The sequence below is a fragment of the Eublepharis macularius genome, chromosome 13, assembly GCF_028583425.1.
Source record: "Eublepharis macularius isolate TG4126 chromosome 13, MPM_Emac_v1.0, whole genome shotgun sequence".
NCBI classification, from domain to species: Eukaryota; Metazoa; Chordata; class Lepidosauria; order Squamata; family Eublepharidae; genus Eublepharis; species Eublepharis macularius.
The window spans coordinates 72,880,662-72,905,583 of NC_072802.1; the positions used below are offsets into that span (position 1 = coordinate 72,880,662).

Here is a 24,922-nt window from a genome sequence, read left to right on the forward strand (position 1 = left end):
TCAGAGAGGGTTCCTTCCAACAGCAGCTGCCCTCCTATTGCTGAAGGGCTGCTTTCCTAAATACCCAGGTGGGCCTTAAACCTCCCCCCCCACCACATGTGCTAGAGGAGCCTGTAGAATTTGCACCTGGTCTAATATGTATGTTTGCATCTCAAACCCAAATAATAGCACCCCCCCCTTCCATGGAATTGTTACATTTTGCAAACTGATTGGGGGGAGTGGAGTCCCTTCCGGGCCCCAAAGATGCTACTTTGATCTTGAAAAATCAAAATGGGAGAATATTGTAGACACTCCATTAATAAATAGGTGGGACAAACTTGAAGGCTTGTGCCTGGCAAATGGCAGCGAACTCTTCAGCTTCCATTACAAAGCATGAGAGACGAGATGTCCACAAGTCACGATACACTGATTACAGTGCCACTGGCTCACAAGTGACATTTCTGTAGGCACAAGCGCTCAGGGTCAGTCTAGGCCCAGCTGGCCTAATGGAACAGACACACACTCATCGGGGTGGGTATGTTATGGCATTTAACAAGTCATGCATCTTCCATTCAAAGATGTGCAGAGAGGTTTGTTGGGGCCAAGAATGGCTTTTTTGAGAAACAGAGCAACACTTTGCACCGGGAGGGTTGGGGGGGAGGGGGTTGGCTAAGTTTAGCAGTTCTCCTTTTGTGGTGAGAAGCAGAAAGCAAGGTAAAAAAAATCCCTTCAAAGTATTCCTTAGCAGTGGATTGCAGCAAGAACTAGTTCAAGTATGTGTGGCTCCACAATCCAGAGGGGCCTCTGTATGTAGTACTAGGTGCAAGCTGAGATTAATGGCTTTCATTTATTTTAAAAGGACGAATTTTTAAACCTTCTGACTAGAACAGTTTGCTTGAAAGTGTATGATCTGGGATCTCAGAAGCCAGAGGGGTAACGCTGGGGTGGAGTGTGAGTTCCTTCCATCTCCCATTTGCCCTTCCCTCTGGGTTGCAAAACAGGAATTTGGCAAAACAGTAAAAACAAATAATGCATATCTGCGTAGTAACAGTAGCTGCAGAGTTGGCGGCGGGAGCAGAAAACATATGCTGAGCACACAGCGGACTTAATGCCTTCATGCTTGCTCAGAGCAGTGCAAACACAAGGATATGGGGAGAGGCCCCTGAAGCGAAGTCCCGCCAGCAGCACCCCATCCGGGCAGCCCTCGTCCGCCGCTGCCTCTCTGCTGAACTGGAGCAGCCGGGTGTATTTTACAAGATTCTAGTACGGATGGAATCATGTATGATTGCAAGGGCCCGCCACAACGATGACGGAAAATGAACAGTGCACAATGGCCAGGAATCCATTCTGTGAAGCGACTGCTTTATTACGCTTTTCAAATTGAACAATGCAACATCACCCCCTCCAAGAACACAAACCCCTGGTGCCCCAGAGATCTCCTCCACACAGACAGGGAGGGAGACCACACTGAAGCTGCCAAATAAAAATAAGTTACTACAATGACAAAGGTCGATCCTGTTACATATCAGACGTTCCAAAACTATACACCAGAGAATGCTACTCTGAATACACAAGTACAAAAAATAAAAAATATAACCCACCCGATAGCAGCTTTCCTCATGAACACCTTCAGCCACTTTCCATGCTGCATCTTGCAATTGCTCCTCTGAGAGATTCCCCCACTTGGGATTCAGTTGGAAAGCATGCCGTCGGTGATCTCGGCAGCCGGGAGTACATGGCTTTCCTACTGGGGTGGTGTGAAGCCAGCAGGGGTGGGGGGCTCTCTACTGCTGACTCTAAAAGCATCACCAGGAACTGTCGGGCATCTTATCAGCCCAGTGAGTGCTGTTTTGTGTGGGTGTTTGAGGTCTGGGCTTGCATGTGGTTTGGGCTTGCATGCTCCACAACAATTTCAAAGGGAGCCTGACACCCACTTTATGCCCCCACCCACCCAAATGCAGAGAAAAGCCTGAGCATGGGAGCTGACCTGAGGCGCTGCATCCTTGTACTGGTACTTCCTGATACTTGTGTAACATCCGGAAGCACACCTGGCTTTCGATGATGCACCATTTTGCACGAGAACAGCTACTGGGAGGAGGCGGCCCACAACCAGAAAAACTGGACAAACCAACCAGCTCAATACAGGGGATTTGTGACAGAAAACCACACTGGAAGAAACACACCCCTGGAAGCCACGGCAGGTATTCTGGAGGTTCATATTTTAGGTGTGGGTCATATCAAAACCCTCTCTGCATGCCACAGGGAAACAGAGGGCCTTAACTGCTTTAATACAGAACATTTCCAAAAACTTGCTTTGCCTCCTTGGGTAGACAGGCTGGGCAGGGGCCCCTTTCCTGCATGCTGGACTGACTTAAATCGGTCCCACTCCCCATTTATGGCGGCATCTCAAAGAGAATGGACAGAGCAGGTGCAGCCTAGCCTGGCCCCTCTGGTGGGTTGGCCTAGCAGAGGGAAGCGTAGCTGACAGATCAGCTTCATTCTGCATTGTCTCTTCCAGAGATCAGGCCCTGAAGATCTCCCGATCTCTCAACAACCTGGGAACCCATTTCCAAGTTCATCTCACATATGCAAGACCAAGCCTAACCAGAGGCGTACACAGGAGCTTAAAGGGGTGTAACTTGGGCTTGGGATTGCACTGGAATGCTTTGAGTGAATTTAACTTGCTCAAAAACAACAAAAATATGATCGAGAGAACTGAACAGAAGCCTTTTTGGCCTCCTAGGCAAAATGATCTGGCCATCTTTAAAGAGCATTGGCGACGTGCTGTTGCCAAGCCAGCTTGGAAGTGCAAATAGTACTGAAAAATACACAGACTGCAAGAAGGAGAGTGGGCCGGAACCAACTCACAAGATCACAGCCAACAAACTGTCCCTGACACAACAGGCACACAAATACAATACAGCCAAATACTTTCATGAATGCAGACAGCCTTCCCCCTCAGTGCCCGAGGAAGATTCTCAGCATTCTTGAAAGTCTGTTATGTAAGGGCTGGCCTGAAGCAACCATTAAAGATCTCACTCCTCTTTGCTGGCCCCCAAGTTCCCAAGAACTCCTTCCCTGCCAACGCCTCTGTGGCACTGCCATGACAGCAACAGGTGACATCTGGCCAGGAGCAAAAAGCTCTTACAGCAGAAAAGGAAAAGGTCCACCTCAGCCCCACAGTCCCATCAGTGAGAAGCCCTGGAAGTCCAGAGGTTTGAGGGTCAAGGAAGAAGACCGGGGTCAGTGCACTCCACAGGAGCCTGGCTGGGCTTTCGTGCCAACCGCAGAGCTTGGCCCTCCCGAAGACATGCCCCCTGCGCTACCGCCGGCGAAGAGGCTTGTAGACACACACGGCCAGCAGGATCATGGCAATTAGCAAGATGCTGAAGACGCTTCCCATCAGAACTGCAAGAGGAAGGAAAGGCATGAAAAGCTGACAAAGATGGAGGAAAGCAGCCGACTGTGTGTGTGTGTGTGATATGATAAGCCCCCTCCCAGAGGTCTCACCGGTCTTAAGAGGGGGCATGTTTCTCCACATTTTACTTGAAGCAGCACCCTGTGGTGCCACAGGCAGGGACCAGAGCTGCAGGGTGATGCCGCTGCTCTGGGCACCGGCAGCCCTGGGTTCAGTCCCCGGTGGCACATTTTAAACACCAGCAGGGCTGAGAATTGCTCGCTGCAAAGGGATCCAGGAGCACCTACAGTTTCTACTGCTGCATTATAAAAAACGTGATTCTCCTCCCCTGCTCTGAGAACGGCGTGGCAGAAAAGGGGACGCAGCTAGAACAAATAAAACTCAAATGCGGGTGGGCTTTCCCCCCCAACTATGCAAGGAGACATGACAATCAAGGGAAGTTTGATCAAGAGGAGGGAAGGCCGCCCTTTAGATTTCCCCCCGTTCCGAGCGCACGCACAGGCGGCACGTTTGTTACTTTATTTATTTAGATTACGCCTAGCCTGCCTTTCTCACTGAGACGCGGGCGGTTTCCATAGTGAAAGCCACTACGAAGAACGGCCGGGGCAACTGAGAAGCAGGCAGCCGGGCTTGGGCGGCTCAGAACGGGGAAACGCGCCGAAATCCCAAAACCAGGCTGGCGCGCGGCGTCTGGAGCAGCGCAGCAACGCCCGCCGGGAAGGGGCCCTGCGCGGACGGAGAGCCCGCCGCCCCAGCGCCTCCCCCCCCCCCCGGGCCAGAGAGCGCCCCCGGTCCGCCCGGGTGTGCAGCTGCGGCGCGCCGGAGCCCTCCTGGCCGCTGCGGGGCCACCGCAGAGGAGGCGCCGCGCCCGGCCAGGGCTGCTCTCGGGCTCCCGCGGCGGCCCCCGGAAGCCGGCCCGGGGCGCTTCTCCCCTCCCTGCCGTGGCCGGCCTGCGGAAGGGGGCTCGGCTGCTGCCCAGGGGCGGGGCCGCGGGCGCCGGCCGGGAGACGCGCCCTGCGAGGGGCGGAGGGGCGCGACGAGGGCGCAGGCCGGGCTGGCTCCGCCGGGCCTCGCCCCAGCCGCCTCCCCCCACCCCGCCCGGCGCGGCGAGGGGGCCCGGGCCACCACGCGGCCTCCCCGCGCCAGCCTCACCCAGGTTCTGCGCCCGCAGCACGGCGTAGGGCCGGCTCCGCGCGTCCGCCGCCGCCTCCCCGGCCAGCGCCAGCAGCAGCAGCCCCGCCGCCTGGCCCCGCCGCGCCAGCATCCCCCACAGCCGAGGCGCCGCGCGGGCTCAGCCCGGCCGGCCGGCCACGAAGCCGCAGCGCAGCACCAGCAGCAGCCCCGCCCAGAGCCAGGGCCCGGGGGCGGCGCGCGCGCGGCGGCGGCGGCGGGTGCCCGACGAAGCGTCTCCCCCGCGCGGACGCGCCTGCACCCGGGGAGAGGCCGAGGCCGGGCGCGCGCCCGCTCACGCCCGGCCGGGCCGGGCCGGGCCGCGCCCTCGCCCCGCAGGCGCTGCAGCCGGCCGGGGAGGGCTGCGGCGCGGCGCTGGGGCCGCAGCGGCTTCTGCCGGGCCAGGCGTGCCGCTCGCGCCGAGCGAGCCAGCTGGGCCGGGAGAGGCGGCGGGGCTGCCGGGCCTCCCGAGGGGCGTGGGAGCGAGCGGGCAGCGCAGGGCCAGCCCTCCCCGGCCCCTGCCGCGGGTTGCCCCCAAAGGGCCCCGCGTGTGCTCGGTTTTTGCATTGCGGGGAGGGCGGGTGAAAAATGAAAAGCATCAAACACGCCTGGCCGCGCCGCTGCCCTCTGCCCGCGGGCCGGCCGCGCGCTCCGCCTGCCCTCCTGTGCAAGGGGCGGTGCAGGCCCGGCGGGGTTGCCGGCCGCTGCGGCGCTTCAGAGAAACACGGAAAGGGACCCTTTGGCGGGCGCCCTGGGCCGCAGCCTCCTGTGCCAGCTTACCCGGGCCAAGCGCCCTCTTCTTCGGCCACGCTCCGGGAGCAGCCCCTTTCGGCCCGGGTCTTCGGCAGGGAGGGAGGGAGGGAGGGAGGGACGTCTCTGCAGAGGCCTCCGTCCGCCTGGCTCCCCCAAGCCCTTTCTTCCATCCTGCTGGGTTGCAGAGAAGCGCCCAGCTGGCTGAGGCAACCCCGCAGTTCCGGATAAGGTTGGGAGATTTAGAAAATGTGTAAGAAAGAGAACCCCATTCAGTTGGATGGAAGGTGTGTGAGCCAAAACGCAGGGGATGGGGCCGAAATGCTTCGCTTCACCGCAAGGCAGAGCTCTAGGAGGGCTTGGCTGGTTCCCGGCTGCCAGGGGCACAGGAGGAGAGTGCCCTGCCCACTCACACCTGTGCTGCTGCCGACGTGGACTCGCCTGGCCAGTGGTGGGGAAAGGAATGGCTCTCCTTGCTTGGGGCCCACAAAGGCCACGCTTTGGGGGAGGAGGAGCCCCCACCCCGAAGGATGACAAAGGCCACCCTTTGGGGGGGGGAGCCAGCCTGCAGCTCCTCCCGGCAGCAGAACCCTTTGGCAGCCCCCATCTGCTTTTGGGACTTTGGTGCGGCAGAAGAGAGGAAGGGGCATCAAGCACTCATCCTGCCCTAGGCTTAGCGCAGCCCTGCCTTTCTCTCTCGCAGGTCTTGTCTTCTGAAAGATGAGGAAGGTCTGTAGGTCTGTATGCTCCTCACATTTTGATCCTCACAGAAAATCCCACACTGCAATCAGGGATCCCGAGTGTAAATCTTGACATCAACTATCACGGGACAAACAGACAATGTGCAGGAGCAAGGAGGGGCGGAGGAGGGCCTGGTCAGCAGCAGCCCCCCAAGCTAGCTGAAACATTGTGCATGGTGTTGCCGCAGCCTGGGACGAGGGTTGTCTGGGTGAGGGGTGGGCTTTAGCATCTGCAGGCACAGACCCGCCTTGGGCCTGGTTTGCAGAAGAGGAATCTGGCCACAGATTCATAGGGAGAGAAGCACGGAGATGCCTGATGCAGCACGGGCCGTGGGTAAGGCTCCCCCACCCCCTGTGGCTCTTCAGTTGTTTTCCGTATTGGCAAAAGCAGTCTATGCTTCCCTTGAAGTGGGGCAGGTCAATGCAGAGGCTGGTGCCACCCCCACCGTCTCCAGCGGTAGCTCCCCTTTGCTCTTCTCGGGTCGAAGGCACACTGCAAGGCGCTGGATGAGCAAGAAAAGAGATGGACAAGTGATTCCCAATCCCACGTGGGCTTCTGAGCCGCAAACCAGGAGGGTGGTGGCTGCAGTCCATGCCAGAATCGCGTGATATAAGCAAGCATCTTGCAAATTCCCAGTGTGGGGAAGTCCAAACGGGCGGTTGCTGAACAAGTTACCCGGGGGATCATTTGCACTAGGGAAAAATGGGGAGGTGGGGCAAAATGGCACAAGGCGTCCTTTCTCTAGTAATGTGTGCAAAGTGCTGCATGAATTAGCTTGAACGAGGGCTCATGCATGGGTTTATGACCTCAAGAACCAAAATGGGGGGGGGGCACGGTACAGAAGGAATATGATGTTAGTGGCAGGGCAGGTGGGATGCTAAAATGACCAGTATGGTTATTTTAGCCATTACATGCGTTTACATTTTAGCCAGACAATCTTGTTAGCCATAAAAGGGGGAACACTTCTGTTTTGTTTCAAAAATGGCATTAAGGGACTATATCTTGGTAATGGGCTTGCAGAGGTGTCCCTCCCAGGCTCTGGTTAAATGTAATCCCCCCCCCACGGGCTCTGTTCCAAGCTTTTGCTATAGCAGCTTTACACTAAAGCGTCTTAAGTTGTACAGAGCGAACACAAGCATTTTTACTTGGCAATTTCCACTGAGTTCAATGTAATCTTACTCTCTAGTAAGGAAGCTCAGATTCCCAGTCCTGGAGTGAAGTGGCTCCCCCTCCCCAGCTCCTGGGATTCGTAGAATGCTAGAGTTGGAAGGGGCCTCACAGACCATCTAGTCCAACCCCCTACCCAGGGCAGGAACAGCCTCAAGCATCCCCGACAAGGATTCGTCCAGCCACTCCTTGAAGACAGCCCATGAAGGGGAACCCCCCACATCCCGAGGCAGCCGATTCCACTGCTGGATTACTCTTTACTGTGAAGATTCTCCTGCCCTAACCTGCTTGAGAGATCCTGGGGTCCAGACGAGCTTGTAGGCCATGTAGACGGGGATGCAAAGGAAAGAAGAGGCGCCAATAAGGTGGCCTGCCGAGATGCTCCATGCTGGGTACTGGTAGTCAAACAGTGTGAGGGGAGGCTGGTCCAAGAGGGAGCTGATGATGATGAACTAGTCAGCAAGAAAAGTCTGGTTGCAAAGGCGTGGCATGGGGAAAGAAACATGAGAAAGCCCAACCCCCTCATCCTCTCCCTGTCCTTTTGATGGGTTGCTACCCTCCCGGGCAGAAGCTGTGCAGCTGCCAGCATCCGCCAAAACGTTCAGAACAAGCAGTCAGACTTAAGAGGGCGTTTGCAACCCGGCAGATACGGGGCACAGCCTTTGATCTGACAGATGCTCAATTTCAGCTTGCCTTACTATTCAGTTTTAAGAGCTTCCCATTGAGTTTTTTCCCCCTTCTTTCACTTTTTGTTTGCTGCATATTCCATGCGCAGTAATCAGCCCAGGGTGCAAAGGAGGCAAGCGGGGAGCAGGGATGGGCGCCAGTCTCAAACTCGGAGTGCTGTTACGTGCTCAGCTCTCCTGTACTGACAGTCAGAATCTCTCTGATTTCAAGCCATCCGTGGGGTAAGAAACATTAGAATCCCCCACCCCCGCTAATGCCGAGAGCTGGAAACTTGCTCTGCTTTCTTGTAGCGTGATTTGAGTTCTGAGGTTACCTATGAAAAGCTGATTGGCAGGACCGCCTGGAAATTCAAGCGCTCTCTAGATGTCCTGAGGACAGGCATGCTGGCTTGCCTGGTGAGTGCGGCCTCCTCGCTGGCAAAATCACACTGTAGGCATTTTTGGTGCAGGGGCCTGTCTGTTAAGTTCCTCTGCAAGGTATGGCACACACCAAGGGTGTCGTCATCACTTGGCACTCACCGCCAGGAAGGCCGGGCTGATGGCCACCCAGCACACCTGCCAGTAGATCCCCGGTGTAAATCCCAGCATGGACTTCACATCACTGCAGAACTGCTGGATTCCTAAGAAGCAGGATGGCCGATGATGAAAGCCCGGCTTGTACTTTTACCTATTCCTGGGGTGGAGGAATGGAGACCCGTGCAGGGGAGAGGGCCTTGTATGGTCCACAGGACCCTTGGGGTGGGCCCCCTGCTTCCTACTTTATGGGATGTGCCCTGGGGAGCAAAAAGGGGAGTCTGTGCTCCTGCTCTTCTAATTGTGCAGACCAAACTGCAGGCCTGGCCATGCAAGACCCTCAATCTTATGGAGCTGCTGGTATTCAACCTCTGGATGTGTTTTGGGGTGCCAGGGACAAGCCAGATGAAAAGCCAGAGCAAGGAGGCTGCATCTTCACTGGGGAGTAACTGCAGCCAGACCCCACAGCTTGCGGCCAGAGCAGAGGTATCAGCCGCAGGGTCAGGCCCTGGTTCTATCTGTTTATCTCATTTTTATTCCACGTTTCCTCTGAGGAGGTCAGGGCTGTCTCTGTCCAATCCTTTTCCTAGGGGGCCAAACCCTTGGAGGAGGGGGCTAATTTTGACAACAGGGTGGAGGGTCCCTCTGCCCCCACCCTGGCAGAATGGTGCCTCTTACCATAAAACCAGGAGACAGCAACGGCTTCCAGTAGCACCACTGCTAAAATGGAGCAGCCAGCACCAAACTCTTCCAAGAGTTTCACAATGTAGGACCCGCCCTAGAATAACGGAGCGGTTTCAGCTGGGAAACGGCACAGCTGCAGCTCCCTCAGTCGTATCATCCACATAATATCCAAGGATGGAGTTTTCTGGGCAGAAACTGGCTGCAGACTGGCTATAGTCTGTTCTTGAAATAAAGGAATTCTGGCGGGGCTTGGGGGTGGAGCCCTCTGCCTTGGCGGGGCAAATGCCAGGGTGGGAGCAAAGGTGGTAGCAAGGAACAGACCCTCCTGGCTGGTTTTGGTGGGTCTGGATGTAAAGACTGTAGTTTGGTGTTGCCATCTGGCCTGGAGAAAAAGCACCCCGTTGCCTTGACAGAGGCTTGGGGGAGGCCGAGGCAAACCCCCAAGCTTGCTTGGAATGCCCCGTGGACAAGGTGGCCTGCAGCTGGTTGTGACTCAGCTGCACATTTGTCTTCTTAAAGTATGGAAACGGATGGTTGAACCTTTTCGTGGACATCACCTGGTCAATACTGTCCTGTTAAGCCTCTACTTTTGGGACTGGTCATTTTTTTCTCCAGGCAAGTTGGTAACCCAGTCTGCACTTTGTTTCAGGCAAGGAGCTGTGTGGCCTGCAGTAGAACAGCAGAGTTTTTAGTCCAGTGGTACCTTGGAGACCAGCAAGATTTTCAGGGCTTGAACTTTCTCTTGCCCGAAGAAGGGAGCCCTGACTCTCGAGAACTCGTGCCCTGGAAATCTTTTTGGTCTCTCGGCTGCCGCTGGGCTGAAATCCTGCTGTCCGATCTGCACTTGTTTTGTAAACTGCCTTGGAAACTTTTACAGCTGAACCATAAAATTTAAATTTAGTCAGTAAATTAAAAAAAAACTTTTCAAAAGGGAAAAAGCAAATCCCAGCTCCTTGCATTTGTGGCAACTGGGCTGACACCCCCCCCCCTCCACTTGTCATTCATAACTGGGACCCATAAGGTGATAGCAATGAGCTAGCCAGAGATGCAGACCCCGCCCGCCCCCCACACCCTTAGATTTTTCTATTGATAGAAGTTTGGGTCAGTGGCCTGGGGAGATCAGAAATCAGATGAATGGGAAGGCAACCTGAGGTTAATGATGGCTTTGAACAGGGCTTTTTTTCTGGGAAAAGAGGTGGTGGAACTCAGTGGGTTGCCCTTGGAGAAAATGGTCACATGGCTGGTGGCCCCGCCCCCTGATCTCCAGACAGAGGGGAGTCGAGATTGCCCTACGCGCCGCTCCCACGACATGGAGGGCAATCTCAACTCCCCTCTGTCTGGAGATCAGGGGGCGGGGCCACCAGCCATGTGACCATTTTCAAGAGGTTCCGGAACTCCGTTCCCCCACGTTCCAGCTGAAAAAAAGCCCTGGCTTTGAACTAAAGAAGCTAACTGGAATCTCCATGGACAGAGGCTCTATATCTGCATCTCAAATGCCGAGGACGAGACGAGCAGTAGGAAAGGCCTGACCCCCCCCCCCCCCCGGGCCTCTGGATGGCCACTGTTGGATTCTGGACTCAACAGAACAGAGCTTTGCTCTGAGCCAACAGGGCAATTCTGGTGTTTCTGCTTTGGCCCGAGGCATCGGCCTGGCCCTCTGCTGAGAGAAGAGGGAGCCAGGATATGTGGACAGAGGGCAACACGCTTAATGAAATTCAGCACAGGTCTCCTAGGCAAGGGCCCGGAGTCCTTGGAGATGGCGTGCTCAGCTTGGAACATGCCCACCCCCTAAGAAAGGCAGCAGCAGGACGGAGAGAGACAATCAAGCCCCCTCCCCCACCGGCTACTCACATTGGTAAGTGTAGCCAGGGAGCCAAGAAAGCTCACGGTGATCAGTCCCAAGACAAACTGCTCTCGTCGCTTAGCCAGGAGGTGTGGGTATTCATCCATGATTGCCGTGATCACAGCTTCCAGGCCCCCAAACTGCAAATCCCCCCAAAAAAGATTTGAGCCCAAGTCAACAAAGGCACCCTGCTTAGGATGGGGGTAGTTGGAGAGCTTTGGTGGAGACTGGCCTATGTAATCATTTAAAAATATAAGTTTGCAACCTGGTTTATGGTTGTAACCCGTAGACCCATTCCACAAAAAGTAGCACTTGGCTACCATGCAAAGAGCTTCCCCCTGCCTCCAGACGCTGGGAGGGGGATCCCACCTGTAGTCTGTCTCTTGAATAGAAATGTTACCAATTCGTCTGGAATGATACAGAATGAAGTGCGGTGTGCCCTTTTGGCATCTGGGTTGGAAGGGACCTCTGGGGTCATCTAGTCCAGCCCCCTGCACAATGCAGGGAATTCACAACTACCTCCCCCCCCCCCGACTGCCCCAGTGACCATGCCCGGAAGATGGCAAAATTTTCCATTAAATGACCTTTGTTTAAAAGGCTTACCGTGCTGTCCAGTCCCAGCGTTATCATCATGAGGAAGAATAAGATGGCAAAGAAGGTGGAGCCAACCATATTGCTGATCGCTTCGGGGTACGTGATGAAGAGGAGGCTGGGCCCTACGGAGACGAGCCGCATTTGGCAAAAGTGTCGAGGAAATGGAGCACGTGGCTCAGGGTGGAATCGCAGGACAAGAGAGACGCATCGCATGTTGCATGAGCTGGAGAGAGAGCACTGGCTCTTCCTCTCCCGAAAAACTAACAGTGTAACCCTAAACAGAGTTATTCCAGTCTACGCCCATTGATTTCAATGGGCGTAGACTGGAGTAACTTTCTTTGGGATTGCATTGAAAATAAAGTACAATTCTTCTGCAGCGAGATGGGATGCCCCCTGCGGGCTACGTGGACAGAAGCACCAAGCTCAGAATGTCCTGTATTAGGCGCTGACGTCTCAAGGCTTGCTCTGGGGTCCTCAGGGCCAGAACATTCCCAGTGCTCAAGACTCAGGGCGGGCAGGGGCCACTGGTGATGAAATTAGCCCTTGACCCTGATGCCAGTGGGCAGGACAGAGGGACGTGGGGGGCACCCACCTTTGTCCTTTGCCACGTCCTCCACTTCCACGCCCCTCATTTCTGCCATGTAGCCCAAGACGGTGAAAATGACAAATCCAGAGAGGAAGCTGGTGAGGCAGTTGATGACGCTGGTGGCCAGGGCGTCCCTGCAGGCAGGTGAAGAGGGAGGGAGGGAGGTGGAGAGAGAAGAGAGGCCCCACAAGGTGGCTCAGGGCTGCCTCTGGCCCCCGGACTGGCCTTCTCGGAGGCAACGGCAGCCAACGGGTTCTGTGTGGCCCACTCACAAAACAGGAGGCTCTCTTGGCTTGTGCTGTCAAGGAAGCGTCAAGGCCAGGAGGGGCAGCGCCGCTGAGTGCAGCTGCCTCTGTGGTTCCAAGCTTATTGCTTCCCTCCCATCAGGAGCAATAGAAGTTGCTGTTTCCAGAGGAGGGACATCAGCTTGTTCTCTAAATTTGGCCAATCCAGGCAAATTGTACGGGGGAGCCTCTGCTTTACTTGTGAGCCATTTTGGTGCTGAGGGGAGAGGGTGAGGGCCGAACCCCAGAGAACCGCCGAGAAGCTTAGCTAGCCGGATGTCTGCTTTGGAAGGATTCTGAGGAGGAAGAATGTGGGGTCCCCGAAGGAGGAGCAGGTCACAACGGCTTACCTGTAGCAGTTGTTGTTGAATGGGTTGTAGCTGGCCAGAGCAAGGAGAACGCCGAAGCCCGGCCCCAGCGAGAAGAAGATCTGGGCGGCCGCATCCACCCACACCTTGAGGAAGCCAGAGACAGAAAGGCTCCTGTTAGCAGCGGTCTAGCAGCGGGGCACAGAGCTGCCCCAAGATGCCGTGGGGGGCCCCACAGGCCCTTTTGCAGGCCCAGAGGGACCCAGTGTTCATTGGAGCCCCAGCCCCGGATCACTTTGAGTTTTTTCCTCAGCTGGAAAAAGGAAAGGTCCACATATTCTTATTTTAAAATCGCCAATCAAACCTCAGACCTGGAGTCAGGTTTTCACAGTTAAGTGCTGCCAGCTTAGAAGGGGAAAGAGCCAATCGTTTCGGGCACTAAAACACAGTGCTGTTTCCTGGTGTAAAGGTGGCCCCTGTCCTGCATGAGTCCTGGGGCCACCCACTCCCCCACCCCACCCCCAGTAAAAAGGGCCCTGACGTTGTGATCCCAGGGCCCTTTGTAATGCCACGCAGAATCCTTCTGTGTATTCACTCGCAGCATCTTCAGCCATATTGCAGATAATCCCGCGGCACCCCCCACCTCCCTTGGCTCACACACTCCCTCGCCACCAGCAGCCCTGACATTGCAGAGAGGTGTGTCGCCTTACGGGTCTAGGAACCAGCAGGAAAGGGCTGAGCCTACCTCTGGCCTGGGTCCCTGCTTGCCTGTGTGACATGAGAAGGGAATGGGTGTGTGCACCCCCAATGCAATTGTGCCCGGCCTCATCCCTTCAGAAAGGGTCCTTCTGCACAGCAACCCCCCCTCCCCAAACACACCTGATTACCTTTAATGAAAATTCGTGCATGTAGCTCAGAGGTCAGGACTGGCAGAAAGCCTTTTGTTGGGCTGCCTTTGCAAAGAAGAGGCAGAAAAGGGAGCAGCCCCCGGAGAGATGACCCCTCCCTCCAAGACAACAAATGAGATGGGTGATTCAATTAGAGATTTGCATTTCCAAGGGCCTCCGACTTCCGAGGGAATAATGAAGCTCTTTCGGTCCTCTGATCTTCTGTGGGGTCTCTGCCAGACAGAGGGAGGGGGCTCTTGTGCATGTGGGGAAAGGGCAGTTGTACTGGGGGGGGGGGGTCCTTTGCAGTGAGCTGCCCACCTTGCACTTTGACTGTGCAGTGTCTGCCCTGCACAGCAAAACAAAGACAGGTTCAAGTTGTTTTGTACACCCCTCCCCTTCTCTGCCAGGCACGGACCCCCTCCGGCATAATGGATGGCATGGCTGGAGAATCCTCCCCGCCTCGGAGCCTTTTGCTGTGTTTCTGGCACCAGTGTCAGGAGGAGGGCATTGAGGAATCGGCTCCAGGGGCAGTGGTGGGGGGTGGGGAGGAGTTGATGCTGGGCATCGAAGGTCTTGTACTATACTGGCAGTGACTGAAGTGAGGTGCCCTGATGCTCTGTTCTTTTGTCGCCAGGGGTACCTGCAGGGTGGTGGCTAGAAAATGAATGCTGCAAATGGACTGACACAACTCCAGGGACCATCCGCTGTGGCCTCCTTCTCCTAGCATGGCTGTCTTGAATCTCAGCCTGCATGCAGCAGATAAAGACAGGGGCTGCCACCAGGGGGAAATGCGGGCTGCCCCAGCCCTGCTGTGCGGAGGAGCAGCTGTCCGCATCTGCTTGCACCCGGTTGGCTTACGGCTGTGCTTCTGAGCTTCTCCCAGTTGGGCTGCAGGTAGAAGACGATCCCTCTCCAGGCGCCAGGCAGTGTTGTCCCACGGATCAGCAGGATGAGCAGAACAACGTAGGGGAGCGTGGCCGTCACCCAAACCACCTGGGGGGAGGCAGAGAGGGGGAGAGAGAGAGCCGCAATGTTGTGAGCCCCTTTGAGTTCCCGTTGGAGGGAAAGATGGGGTAAATGGACTTAATGAATACACATGACGATAGTTGGAAGAAGCCAGCCATGTTGGTCTGCAGTAGAAGGGCGGGATCTGAGTCCGGTGGCACCCTTGAGACCCATGAGACTTTCCAGAGGTATGAAGGTTCGAGAGTCAGAGCTCCCTCCTTCAGCTGCTGGAGAGCTCTGGCTCTCAAATGCTCCTGCCCTGAAAACCATGTTGATCTCTAAGGTGCCCCTGGACCTAAATCCTGCTGAACCTGATGAGTGTCTGCAGTCTTGCAAATGGTTGGCTTTTCTGGGTGACCCCCCCAACTCTCCCCATATGGGGCATGCCAGCAGTACACTGCTGGGTAGGGCAGAGGGCCACGAGGCTGGAGTCCTGAGGGGGCAAAGGCCGACAGGAGTCCAAGCAGGGGCACCTGGCATACCCCAAACTGGGCACGGCTGGAGTTACCTTTCCAGAGGTCTTGACCCCTTTCCAGAGGCTGAAGTAGACAATGGTAAAGATGAGGAAGAGGCAGAGGAGCAGGTGCCAGCGGATGCCGCCCACCTCATCCAGGCCCTGCGAGTTCTGGAGCACCAGAACTCTCCTCCTGGGGCAAAGAAAGATGGAAACAAGTCACAGCAGCCAGGCTGGACCGACAAGCCTTTTTCTTTGCTGGAGGCGGCCTGGGGCTGGCTTGGGTGAGCAAGGGGGCCTGCTTCCTCCCCTGCCCCAACTCACTGCGGCATCCCAGTCTCACTTCCTGCGCAGGCACCAGAGATGGAAGCAGCACCGCAGCAGAGCCAGGTATCTCCAGTGGAGGCATCTCTGGTGCCCAGCAGAGAGGGCAATACTGGGCCAGAGACCGTGTCTGCAGTGGTTATAGTGCCAGCCTGGGAGCAGGGCAGCCAGCGCTGTAGGTCCCGCTCTGCCAGGAAACTTGAGCCAGCCCCTCTCTCTTCACCTAGCCTGCCTCACAGGACTGTTGTGAGGATGAGATGGGGAAGGGAGCAGCCTGTGTGCCACCCTGAGCTTCCTGGAGGAGACAAATGCACCGAGTTGGGGAGGCAGGCGGAGAAACTGCGTGGCACGCAGGAGACAACCTCCCCCCCCCCCCCGCTTTCAGTCCCTGGAGGGATGGTGCGGGCTAAGGCCTGCCTCTGCCCAAGTCCTCGGAAGAGGCAGGAGAGAGGCCAGTGTTCCTACTTGGAGGAAGTACTACCTGTGGCATTCACAGAGGGAAACAAGAAAAAGGCCCTTGCACCTTAAACGGGGGTGCAGAATTCCCCCCACCCCCAGGAGAAAGCCCAGGAAGGGGGACAATTGATTATTGTGCTTCTGTAAGCCTTCTGGGCCTTAGAAATGAACCAATTGATGTATTATTGCTGAAGCCTACAGAGGAACAGTAGTAAGTTCTCTTGTTCCCTCGGTGCACCTCAAAGAGCTCTTCAAGGCATAGGAGCAAAGGTGAAGCAGAGCTGGGGATTCTCTGGCAACCTCCAGGCCCCACCCCCTCTGCCCTCCTGGCCCCTTACATGTAGAACTCCTCCAGGCCCTGCCCCCTCTGCCCTCCTGGCCCCTTACATGTAGAACTCCTCCAGGCCCCGCCCCTTCTGCCCTCCTGGCCCCTTACATGTAGAACTCCTCCAGGCCCCGCCCCCTCTGCCCTCCTGGCCCCTTACATGTAGAACTCCTCCAGGCCCCGCCCCCTCTGCCCTCCTGGCCCCTTACATGTAGAACTCCTCCAGGCCCCACCCCCTCTGCCCTCCTGGCCCCTTACATGTAGAACTCCTCCAGGCCCCGCCCCCTCTGCCCTCCTGGCCCCTTACATGTAGAACTCCTCCAGGCCCCGCCCCCTCTGCCCTCCTGGCCCCTTACATGTAGAACTCCTCCAGGCCCCGCCCCCTCTGCCCTCCTGGCCCCTTACATGTAGAACTCCTCCAGGCCCCGCCCCCTCTGCCCTCCTGGCCCCTTACATGTAGAACTCCTCCAGGCCCCGCCCCCTCTGCCCTCCTGGCCCCTTACATGTAGAACTCCTCCAGGCCCCGCCCCCTCTGCCCTCCTGGCCCCTTACATGTAGAACTCCTCCAGGCCCTGCCCCCTCTGCCCTCCTGGCCCCTTACATGTAGAACTCCTCCAGGCCCCGCCCCTTCTGCCCTCCTGGCCCCTTACATGTAGAACTCCAGGCCCCGCCCCCTCTGCCCTCCTGGCCCCTTACATGTAGAACTCCTCCAGGCCCCGCCCCCTCTGCCCTCCTGGCCCCTTACATGTAGAACTCCTCCAGGCCCCGCCCCTTCTGCCCTCCTGGCCCCTTACATGTAGAACTCCTCCAGGCCCCGCCCCCTCTGCCCTCCTGGCCCCTTACATGTAGAACTCCTCCAGGCCCCGCCCCCTCTGCCCTCCTGGCCCCTTACATGTAGAACTCCTCCAGGCCCTGCCCCCTCTGCCCTCCTGGCCCCTTACATGTAGAACTCCTCCAGGCCCCGCCCCTTCTGCCCTCCTGGCCCCTTACATGTAGAACTCCTCCAGGCCCCGCCCCTTCTGCCCTCCTGGCCCCTTACATGTAGAACTCCTCCAGGCCCCGCCCCCTCTGCCCTCCTGGCCCCTTACATGTAGAACTCCTCCAGGCCCCGCCCCCTCTGCCCTCCTGGCCCCTTACATGTAGAACTCCTCCAGGCCCCACCCCCTCTGCCCTCCTGGCCCCTTACATGTAGAACTCCTCCAGGCCCCACCCCTTCTGCCCTCCTGGCCCCTTACATGTAGAACTCCTCCAGGCCCCACCCCTTCTGCCCTCCTGGCCCCTTACATGTAGAACTCCTCCAGGCCCCGCCCCCTCTGCCCTCCTGGCCCCTTACATGTAGAACTCCTCCAGGCCCCGCCCCCTCTGCCCTCCTGGCCCCTTACATGTAGAACTCCTCCAGGCCCCGCCCCCTCTGCCCTCCTGGCCCCTTACATGTAGAACTCCTCTGCAGGTGACGTGGAGCCCTTGGTCCAGGTGACGTTGCTCTTCCCAAAGTAGCTGGTGCAGTTGGGGGTGTTCCAGGGGTTGGTGCAGCTGGTCCAGGGCAGCGTGGTGGTGAAGGAGGAGTAGAGATAGTAGAGCGCCCAGGCGATGATGGTGTTGTAGTAGAAGGAGACGTAGAGGCCGATGATGCAGATGGCAAAGCCAATCCCTGCAGAGGGAACCGAAGGGTGCCTGCTGGGCCGGGCCGCTTGCCCCCTCCCCCCACACACACCCTGGGCTGTCTGGGGACCCAGAACTGCTGGAGATTTTTTGCTCTGGTCATCTATGGTTGGCATCAGGACCGGGACTTTGGAGGGGTTCAAAGTTCCCCTGGGGTGTGTGTGCAAGGGGCAAGAAAGGGGTCATTCCTCCAGAAATAGCAAGGGTTGCCACAGCTTTGTCTGCTCTTCTGCCTCAGCAGTAGGCAAAGCTTTGCATGGCCTACAGGCAAATGGTTTGGGGACAGCCCCCCTAAAGGATGTTTCCAGGGGCTTGGATGGGGCCATTTTCAGCAACTGTTGGGCCCAGCTGGGAAAGGGCAGAGCACCATTTGAAGACTGCCTGGTGCAAGCTTCATCCGCTAGATTTGCAAAAGCCAGCCTGTTGCTGGGTGGCCCACGTGCTGTCCTGCACTGCTGCCTTGTCATCTCAGAGGCTGGATAAAGTTTTGAAGCTGGCCTGGAAGGGGGGGGGGGTGGCAGGTTCCATTCGCAGTGGCCCTTGAGCATTCTGGGTGCTGTTTAGCACTGCTGTCATGGTATAATCTTGGCAGGCTGCAGTTCTGCAAGTCCGTACCACTTCAGACAGCAGGCAGGGATTAAAGTGAGATCACAGGGCAGAAAAGGGGGGGGGTCTAGCACCTGGGAAGTCTCTGAAGCTGCAGCTCAGCTCTTTAAAGTAATTAAACTTGGGATAGGTTGAGTGAAATTTGTCTCTGAATGATGAATCTTAAGTTTGTTGAATGGGCCCTGAAGCTAGAAACTATATTCTAAAAGCCCGCAAAATCCCACTGCTATTGCTTGTTTCTCTGGGCAAATGATTCGGCTTCTAATTCTCCACCCCAGGGCCAGACTAGGACATGCTCAGGCCATAGGCTACGTCAAGCAGAAGCAGCCCAGTAGGTTACCAAAAAAGGTCATTTAGTAATTTGGGGAGAGGGTTGCGTTTAGAGGCCCCTCATAATCTGGGTCTCTGAACTGTGGCTTTTAGCTTGGGCATAACTGGCCTGCTGCCCTGGCTTGCTTCACAGTAGAGTTACCTTTAAAAATGGGGCAGATGTGCTTCCAGATGGGAATGGCTCCAACACGGTGGAACTGCCCCAGAGCCAGCTCCATGTAAAAGAGGGGCACACCTCCAAAAACTGCCATCAGGGCATAGGGGATGAGAAAAGCTCCTGCGGAGAGAGGAGGGCAAAACCTGAGGGTTACCTTGCAGCCTCAACGATGCCTGCCCGACTGACAAGTTGTGGCTTGGATGGGAACGGTGCCAGCTAGCCAGACCGGGCAAGCCAGCCTTTTCTGATATCAACAGCATCTTGGTACTCAGGAAGGTGAAGCTTTTCACTGCAGGGGAAAAGAAGCACTTGTCGTGGGCCAAAGATACTTCTGTCGGCATCCCCCGCCTTCTGGCCCAGGGTCTTGAGAAAGACTGCTGGCTGGGACAAGCTCTAATGTAACTTTTTGCTGAGGCCACAAAGAGAAAAGCAGGAAATGCCTGGGGCAGACAAGACCTGGGTGGGAGCTGTATTGCAGAAGGAGACCCGTGCTTGGAAGGGGTCTTAGAGACCATCTAGCCCCACCCAGCATGGTCTAGTTGTGTTTTTATTTGGCCCTCAGGGTGCTTGGGCATCTTGTCTGGGAATGTGCCAGATCAATCAGTAGTCCCTGCGCAATACAGGACAGCCAGTGCTAGAGGATCTCCAACAGAGGCACCCCACCCTGTCCTGCCTGTGCCTGAAGACCTGCAGCAAGGGAGGGCCTCCTCCCCCAAACGGGTCCCTTTGTCATATCCCTCTCAGAGTCAGGGAATTTCTCCTGATGTGCAGCCAGAATGGAAGCTCAGTCAATTCTCCCCCAAATGTCTACATCCATTACTCACCCTTGCAAGCCACTGGGAGTGGGCTAGCAGGGGCCTATCATTTCTGGTGGAACCAGCACACCTTGGGAGTAGGGGTTATACCGAAAAAACTCTCATGCAAGGCTTCTAAAGAAGCTGACGTGCTCGTACCAGAAGTAGTAGATCTGCAGCATTCCAGAGGGGCAATTAAGAGGCCAGGGGCATCTTAAAGGCAAGAGTGTCTGTTGTGGGTTCTGAGCAGCAAACAAGGGGTGTTTGTCCCACAACACCTCCCCCCCATGCAATAAGAAGTTTTGAAGGTCCCACAGAACTCTTTGGTGCACCTAAGTCTGGCCACAATCTGCCCCAAGCCCAGAGCTGTGTTTGAGCTGAAATCCTCAAAGATCTTCATTTCTGATTCTGCTGTCCCACCTCTCTCACCTCCTGGCCCTCAAGGCAGCTTACTTTAGAGTGAGAGGTGGGGGCCGGGATGTCCCTGATCTCCCATCCAGGCACAGGCCAGACTGGCTAACCTCACCATCTAAGTAGTTGTATAGAGGTACTTGGAGCTGCTCTGGGCTCTTGGAAATGCCCCTGCATCCTCATCACCTTGAAGGCCTGCAGCGCTGGGGTTAACCATTCATTCATTCATTCATTCATTCATTCATTCATTCATTCATTCATTCATTCATTCATTCATTCATTCATTCATTCATTCATTTTATAGCCCACCCTCTCCGCAAACGGGCTCAGGGTGGGTTACAGTAAAATGCTCAAAAACATTTAAACATATAAATACAATTAAAAACCACTTTTCTCTGGTGAAAAAAGTTTTCTCTGGTGAGAAAAGTTCCCTCCATGTTCATTGGCCACTCCTGATACCCATGAGGTCTGGCTTCTCTCTCCCAGGCTGTTGGAGATGGGGCAGAAGAAGGGGCACCCTTTTGCAAGCAAGCATGTTTGCACCCAGCCTCCGCGGAGGCGGGCGATCTTCCAAGCGACTGAGTGGGTGCAGGGCGGTCGGGACCTTTGAGCAAGAGATCCAGCCCCAGAGAAGGGAAAGCAGCGCAAATGTGCGCCTGGCCAGGGCAACGGTGTGCAGAAGCAATCTCATTCCTGCGCCATCTAATAAGCGGGCAACTGCTGCTCACACCGCCTCGCCCCGTCCCGTCCTCCCCAATTTTGCTGAAGCATCCCGGTGGGGGGGGGGCGGTGCTGTGGCTCAGTGGGGCAGCCCCCCCCCCCTTCCAGCAGCATCCCCAAATAAAAGGAGGTTGGGCAGCTTTCTTGGCAGTAAGGCCTATTGAGACGACCTGTGTTTGGGGGAATCAACGCGCATAGGGCGAGGCTGCTCCCCCCTCCCCCCTCAGTGTGATTCCGTCAGATGAATGCGGGAGGGCGTCGGAAGGTGCAGGAATCGGGGAAGAAACGTCTTCTACAAATAACAGTAATAACAATTGCGCTCTTCAGGACAGATAGTGCTCCACTCAGAGCGGTGAACAAATCAGTGTTATCTTTTTATTTTCCATTCATGCCAATAATTTATTGAACCGGATGTCTGTACACAGCCAAAAAACCAAGAAAGAAACGAATACACAATGTTGGAAGGGAGGGGAAGGCAGTGATGATGGGGGGGGGGGTTATCCACAGGCTGCACGCTGCCTCCCCAGGGGAACCTGCAATCCTACAGCGATTTGGAGGTGGAGGGCAGGAGAATAGGGTCAGGGGCAATCGTTGCAACGTTGCCTTAAGGGAAAAAATAATTATTTATAGGGAGAACGGAGAAGGGAACCAGTTTGAAGGAGGAAGACAGAGCAATGGGGAGGTGTATTTACAGCTGGAAGGGGGCGGGCAGGAAATTAAAACTTCTCTGCCTGCCTTTTAAGAGCCTCTCCCTGGGCTCGACAACTCCTCCACTGGCTGCATTGTGCTGAGGGCACGTATACCGCGTGAAAAGCAGACCCCCCCACATACCGGCGCGCCTAACCCCCCCCCGACACCCCATTTGGGAAAGAACAGATCGGGGTTGCTGTCAAGCGCGGCCGGAGATGACAGCGGGCCCCTCCTTCCCATCTCTGCGAAGGATGCGAGGGGCCCGCAAAGCCAGAAAGCGTGCCCTGCTGCTCAGAACCCGGCCAGACCGAAAAGCAACCCGGCTGGCCCCGAGGCCATCCAAAGCACCTCGGGAGTTCGGCCACGGGAGGTGCCTTTTTCCTGCACCCACCTGGGCTACAGCCGGGAACAAAAAGCAGGCGCCGGAGTTTTCAAGAAACAAGTCGCGAAATCCTGCGACTCCAGAAAGTTTCTGGGAGCGGCGTAAATTCATTGCCTGGCCCTTCATTGGAGCCTTCGAGCAAGGACGAGTGCCAGTTACTGCCTGTCCCACTTGGTCGCAAGAGGGTGGAAATGGGGCGGAAGGGAGACTCCGGAGCCCGCCCTCTGCAACGGCAGCCCTAAGCCCCCGACCTGGGAGCCGAGCAAAGGCTTCCTACTCTGGCCCTAGACTGACTGAGGCAGGAATAATCACCCCCCCCCCGAATGCAGGGGGCGAGGAGGGGGCCCTTGGTGCGAACTTGGCATTCGCACACTGTGCGGAGGAGATCTTTGCTCACTTGCTGGCCTCTGGCTGGAAGACCCTCCTCCGATTTGGCTTGCTCCCAGCAAAGGTGTAAATCGTGAAGGTGCCCCAAGACCCCTGGGTGTGTCCCGTTGCCAGAGCGAATTGTCTGGGACTCCTGCAGCAAGAGTCCAGTAGCACCTGTAAGACTAACAAAATTTGCGGTAGGGTATGAGCTTCTGTGAGCTTCAGATGTGAAGTGAGCTGTGGCTCAGGAAAGCTCATACCCTACCACAAATCTGCCGAAGAGGGCTGTGGATCTCGAAAGCTTATGCTACAAATAAGTTAAGAACATAAGAACATAAGCAAAGCCATGTTGGATCAGGCCAGTGGCCCATCCAGTCCAACATTCTGTCACACACAGTGGCTAGAAATCCAGTGCCATCTAAAGGACTGTCAGTGAGGCCAGGACGCCAGAAGCCCTCCCACTGCCTTCCTTCCAGCACCAAGACAACAGAGCACCACCTCCCCACAAAGAGAATACCATCTATCTCCTGTGGCTAATAGCCACTGATGGACCTCTGCTCCATATATTTGTCCAGTCCCCTCTTGAAGCTGGCAATGCTTGTAGCTGCCACCACCTCCTGTGGCAACGAATTCCATGTGTTTATCACCCTTTGTGTAAAGTAGTAAAGTTGGTTAGGCTTAAAGGTGCTACTGGACTCTTTACTATTTTGCAACTGCAGACTAATAAGGCTAACTCCTCTGGACAAACGTGGTGAATCTTCTAGGCGCTACTGGGCTCTTGCTCTTGTCCACTGCTACTAACAGGGCTACCTCTTCTGGTGGCATCCTAAAGGCTACGGAGGGCGTTTCTCTTCCTCCGGGCGTAAACCTTCTAGGCGAAGGCGTCTGGCCCCCAAACGCGGTCGCTAGAATAAAAAGGCGCCCGCCTGCGACTCGGTCTTTGGCGCCAGCACCATGGACAGCTCTCGAGGAGCCGCGAAGCGCCCGCCCGCCCGCCCGCGAACTTCTGCCGGAGGTCCGACGGCGCTGCTCAGAGCCGGTCGCGTCCGCCCCTCCGGGCCGCCTGGAGCAGCACCTGCAGTTAGGGAGAGGCGCGGCCGGCCGGCCGGTTCGGTTCGGCATGTTCCCAGCGCCCCACGTTAAGGGGGGAGGCCAGGCGGCAGTCCGGGCTTGCTGTTCTGGCTGCGCGCTGGAAAGGAAACCGCGCACACTTTGGCAAGCCGGCGAGCGAGTGTTCGACCCAAGGCCGGAGAAGGACGATTTTCCGAGCTAAAGGGGGGCCCTGGACCCATTTCCCAGCCCGAAACGCCTCTCGGTCTCCTTACCGCCTCCGTTCTGGTAGCAGATGTAGGGGAACCGCCAGACGTTGCCCAGGTCGACGGCAAACCCGACCACCGACAGAAGGAAGTCCGCCTTTGTCCTCCACCTGTCCCGGCTGGGGGCTGCGGTCCCCGCGGGCCTGGGAAGACCCTCCGCTGAGGCCGGCATCCTGCCTCCCCTGGAAGCCCCCGCAGGATGGCTGCTGAAGGAGCCGGGAGGAGCTGGCAGACCCCAGGAGGGCAGGGCCAGCTGAGGAGCCTCCGCCTCTCCCGTGCAGCCATTGGGAGGATGGGCCTTGGGAGGCCAGGGCAGGCGGCTGGCCAGTGCTTCAGCGTGGAGCAGGAGCCTGGGGAGGCTTCCTCTCTGCCACAAACGCACTCCCGGGCCTTAGGCAAGGCAACTGCCCCGTACTCAGCCTCTGTGAGGGGACAATACTACTGTCCCGCCTTTCAGGGTTGTTGTATGGATTCCTGAGGCAATGGGGGGCTCCAGAGACCCCAATGTCCTGTAGGAATGATCCAAGTTCTCGTTGCTCATGCAGGGGGTGCAGCGCTCAGGAGCCAGCCAGAGTCATTTGGCATCGGCTTGGAAGGAGGGGAAGAGCTGAGTCCACCAGCCCTCTGTTCTGGCCTCTTCTGGGTGGGCACTGGGCAGCGCTTGCAGTAGAGAAGTGCAAGACCTTAAGCTGCCTGACCATTGGAAGAGCCTCTGAGCTCCACAGGCCCTTTCTGTAGGGATGGATGGAGGCCGTTGTTCTTGATCTGTACAGCAACTTGGGAGCCCAGTTCACTTACGGCAGCGGGGAAAACTGGCACCCCTGCCAACACATGGCACAGCAACTTCACTATCTGCACAGCATTTTCTTTCCCTCACAACAACACTGCTAGTTAGGGCCTGAGTATTCTTTGCTTTTGTCAAACTCCCTTTTATGTTTATGATGCTCGCCCAGGAGACCCGGGCCCTTTCTCGCTCACGGAGGGCCACGTGGACCTGCTCCCTCGGGAACAGAAGTGTCTTACTGTCAGAAAGGTTCTCCTAACATTCTGCTGGAACCAAAGCCCTTCAGCCTGGAGCCACAGAGGAGGAATGTCGGCCCTCCTCTCCCACAGGACAGCTGTTTGGGCGGCTGAAGAGGGCAATGTCTGCAGTAGATGCTCATTTTGTAACAGGAGTTTGGTTTCTCAGTTCTCACTCATTGAATTGTCACTTGGGTCAGGATGTCTTGTGTGCTCTGGGCGGGAAAGCAGGAATGAGCCCAGGGTGTTAGGCGGGCTATGGAAATAAGATACGCCTGAAAAGACAAG

At 56.5% G+C, this 24,922-nt stretch overlaps 2 protein-coding genes across 2 annotated transcripts; both read right to left on the reverse strand.

Moving 5' to 3' along the window:
* Positions 1-1,320: 1,320 nt before the first annotated feature.
* On the reverse strand, positions 1,321-4,691 carry C13H12orf76 (chromosome 13 C12orf76 homolog). Its single transcript, XM_054996627.1, has 2 exons — positions 4,550-4,691; positions 1,321-3,387 (listed from the first exon to the last, which is right to left on the reverse strand). Exons 1-2 carry the CDS (start codon positions 4,659-4,661, stop codon positions 3,302-3,304), a joined length of 198 nt encoding a protein of 65 aa, XP_054852602.1. The 5' UTR covers positions 4,662-4,691; the 3' UTR covers positions 1,321-3,301.
* Positions 4,692-6,449: 1,758 nt separating this feature from the next.
* LOC129341018 (sodium-dependent serotonin transporter-like) lies at positions 6,450-23,786 on the reverse strand. Its single transcript, XM_054995886.1, has 13 exons — positions 23,624-23,786; positions 18,918-19,052; positions 17,609-17,828; positions 15,127-15,265; positions 14,472-14,606; positions 12,766-12,869; positions 12,138-12,265; positions 11,555-11,667; positions 10,960-11,091; positions 9,103-9,202; positions 8,431-8,531; positions 7,510-7,677; positions 6,450-6,560 (listed from the first exon to the last, which is right to left on the reverse strand). Exons 1-13 carry the CDS (start codon positions 23,784-23,786, stop codon positions 6,450-6,452), a joined length of 1,749 nt encoding a protein of 582 aa, XP_054851861.1.
* Between the last annotated feature and the right edge of the window lie 1,136 nt (positions 23,787-24,922).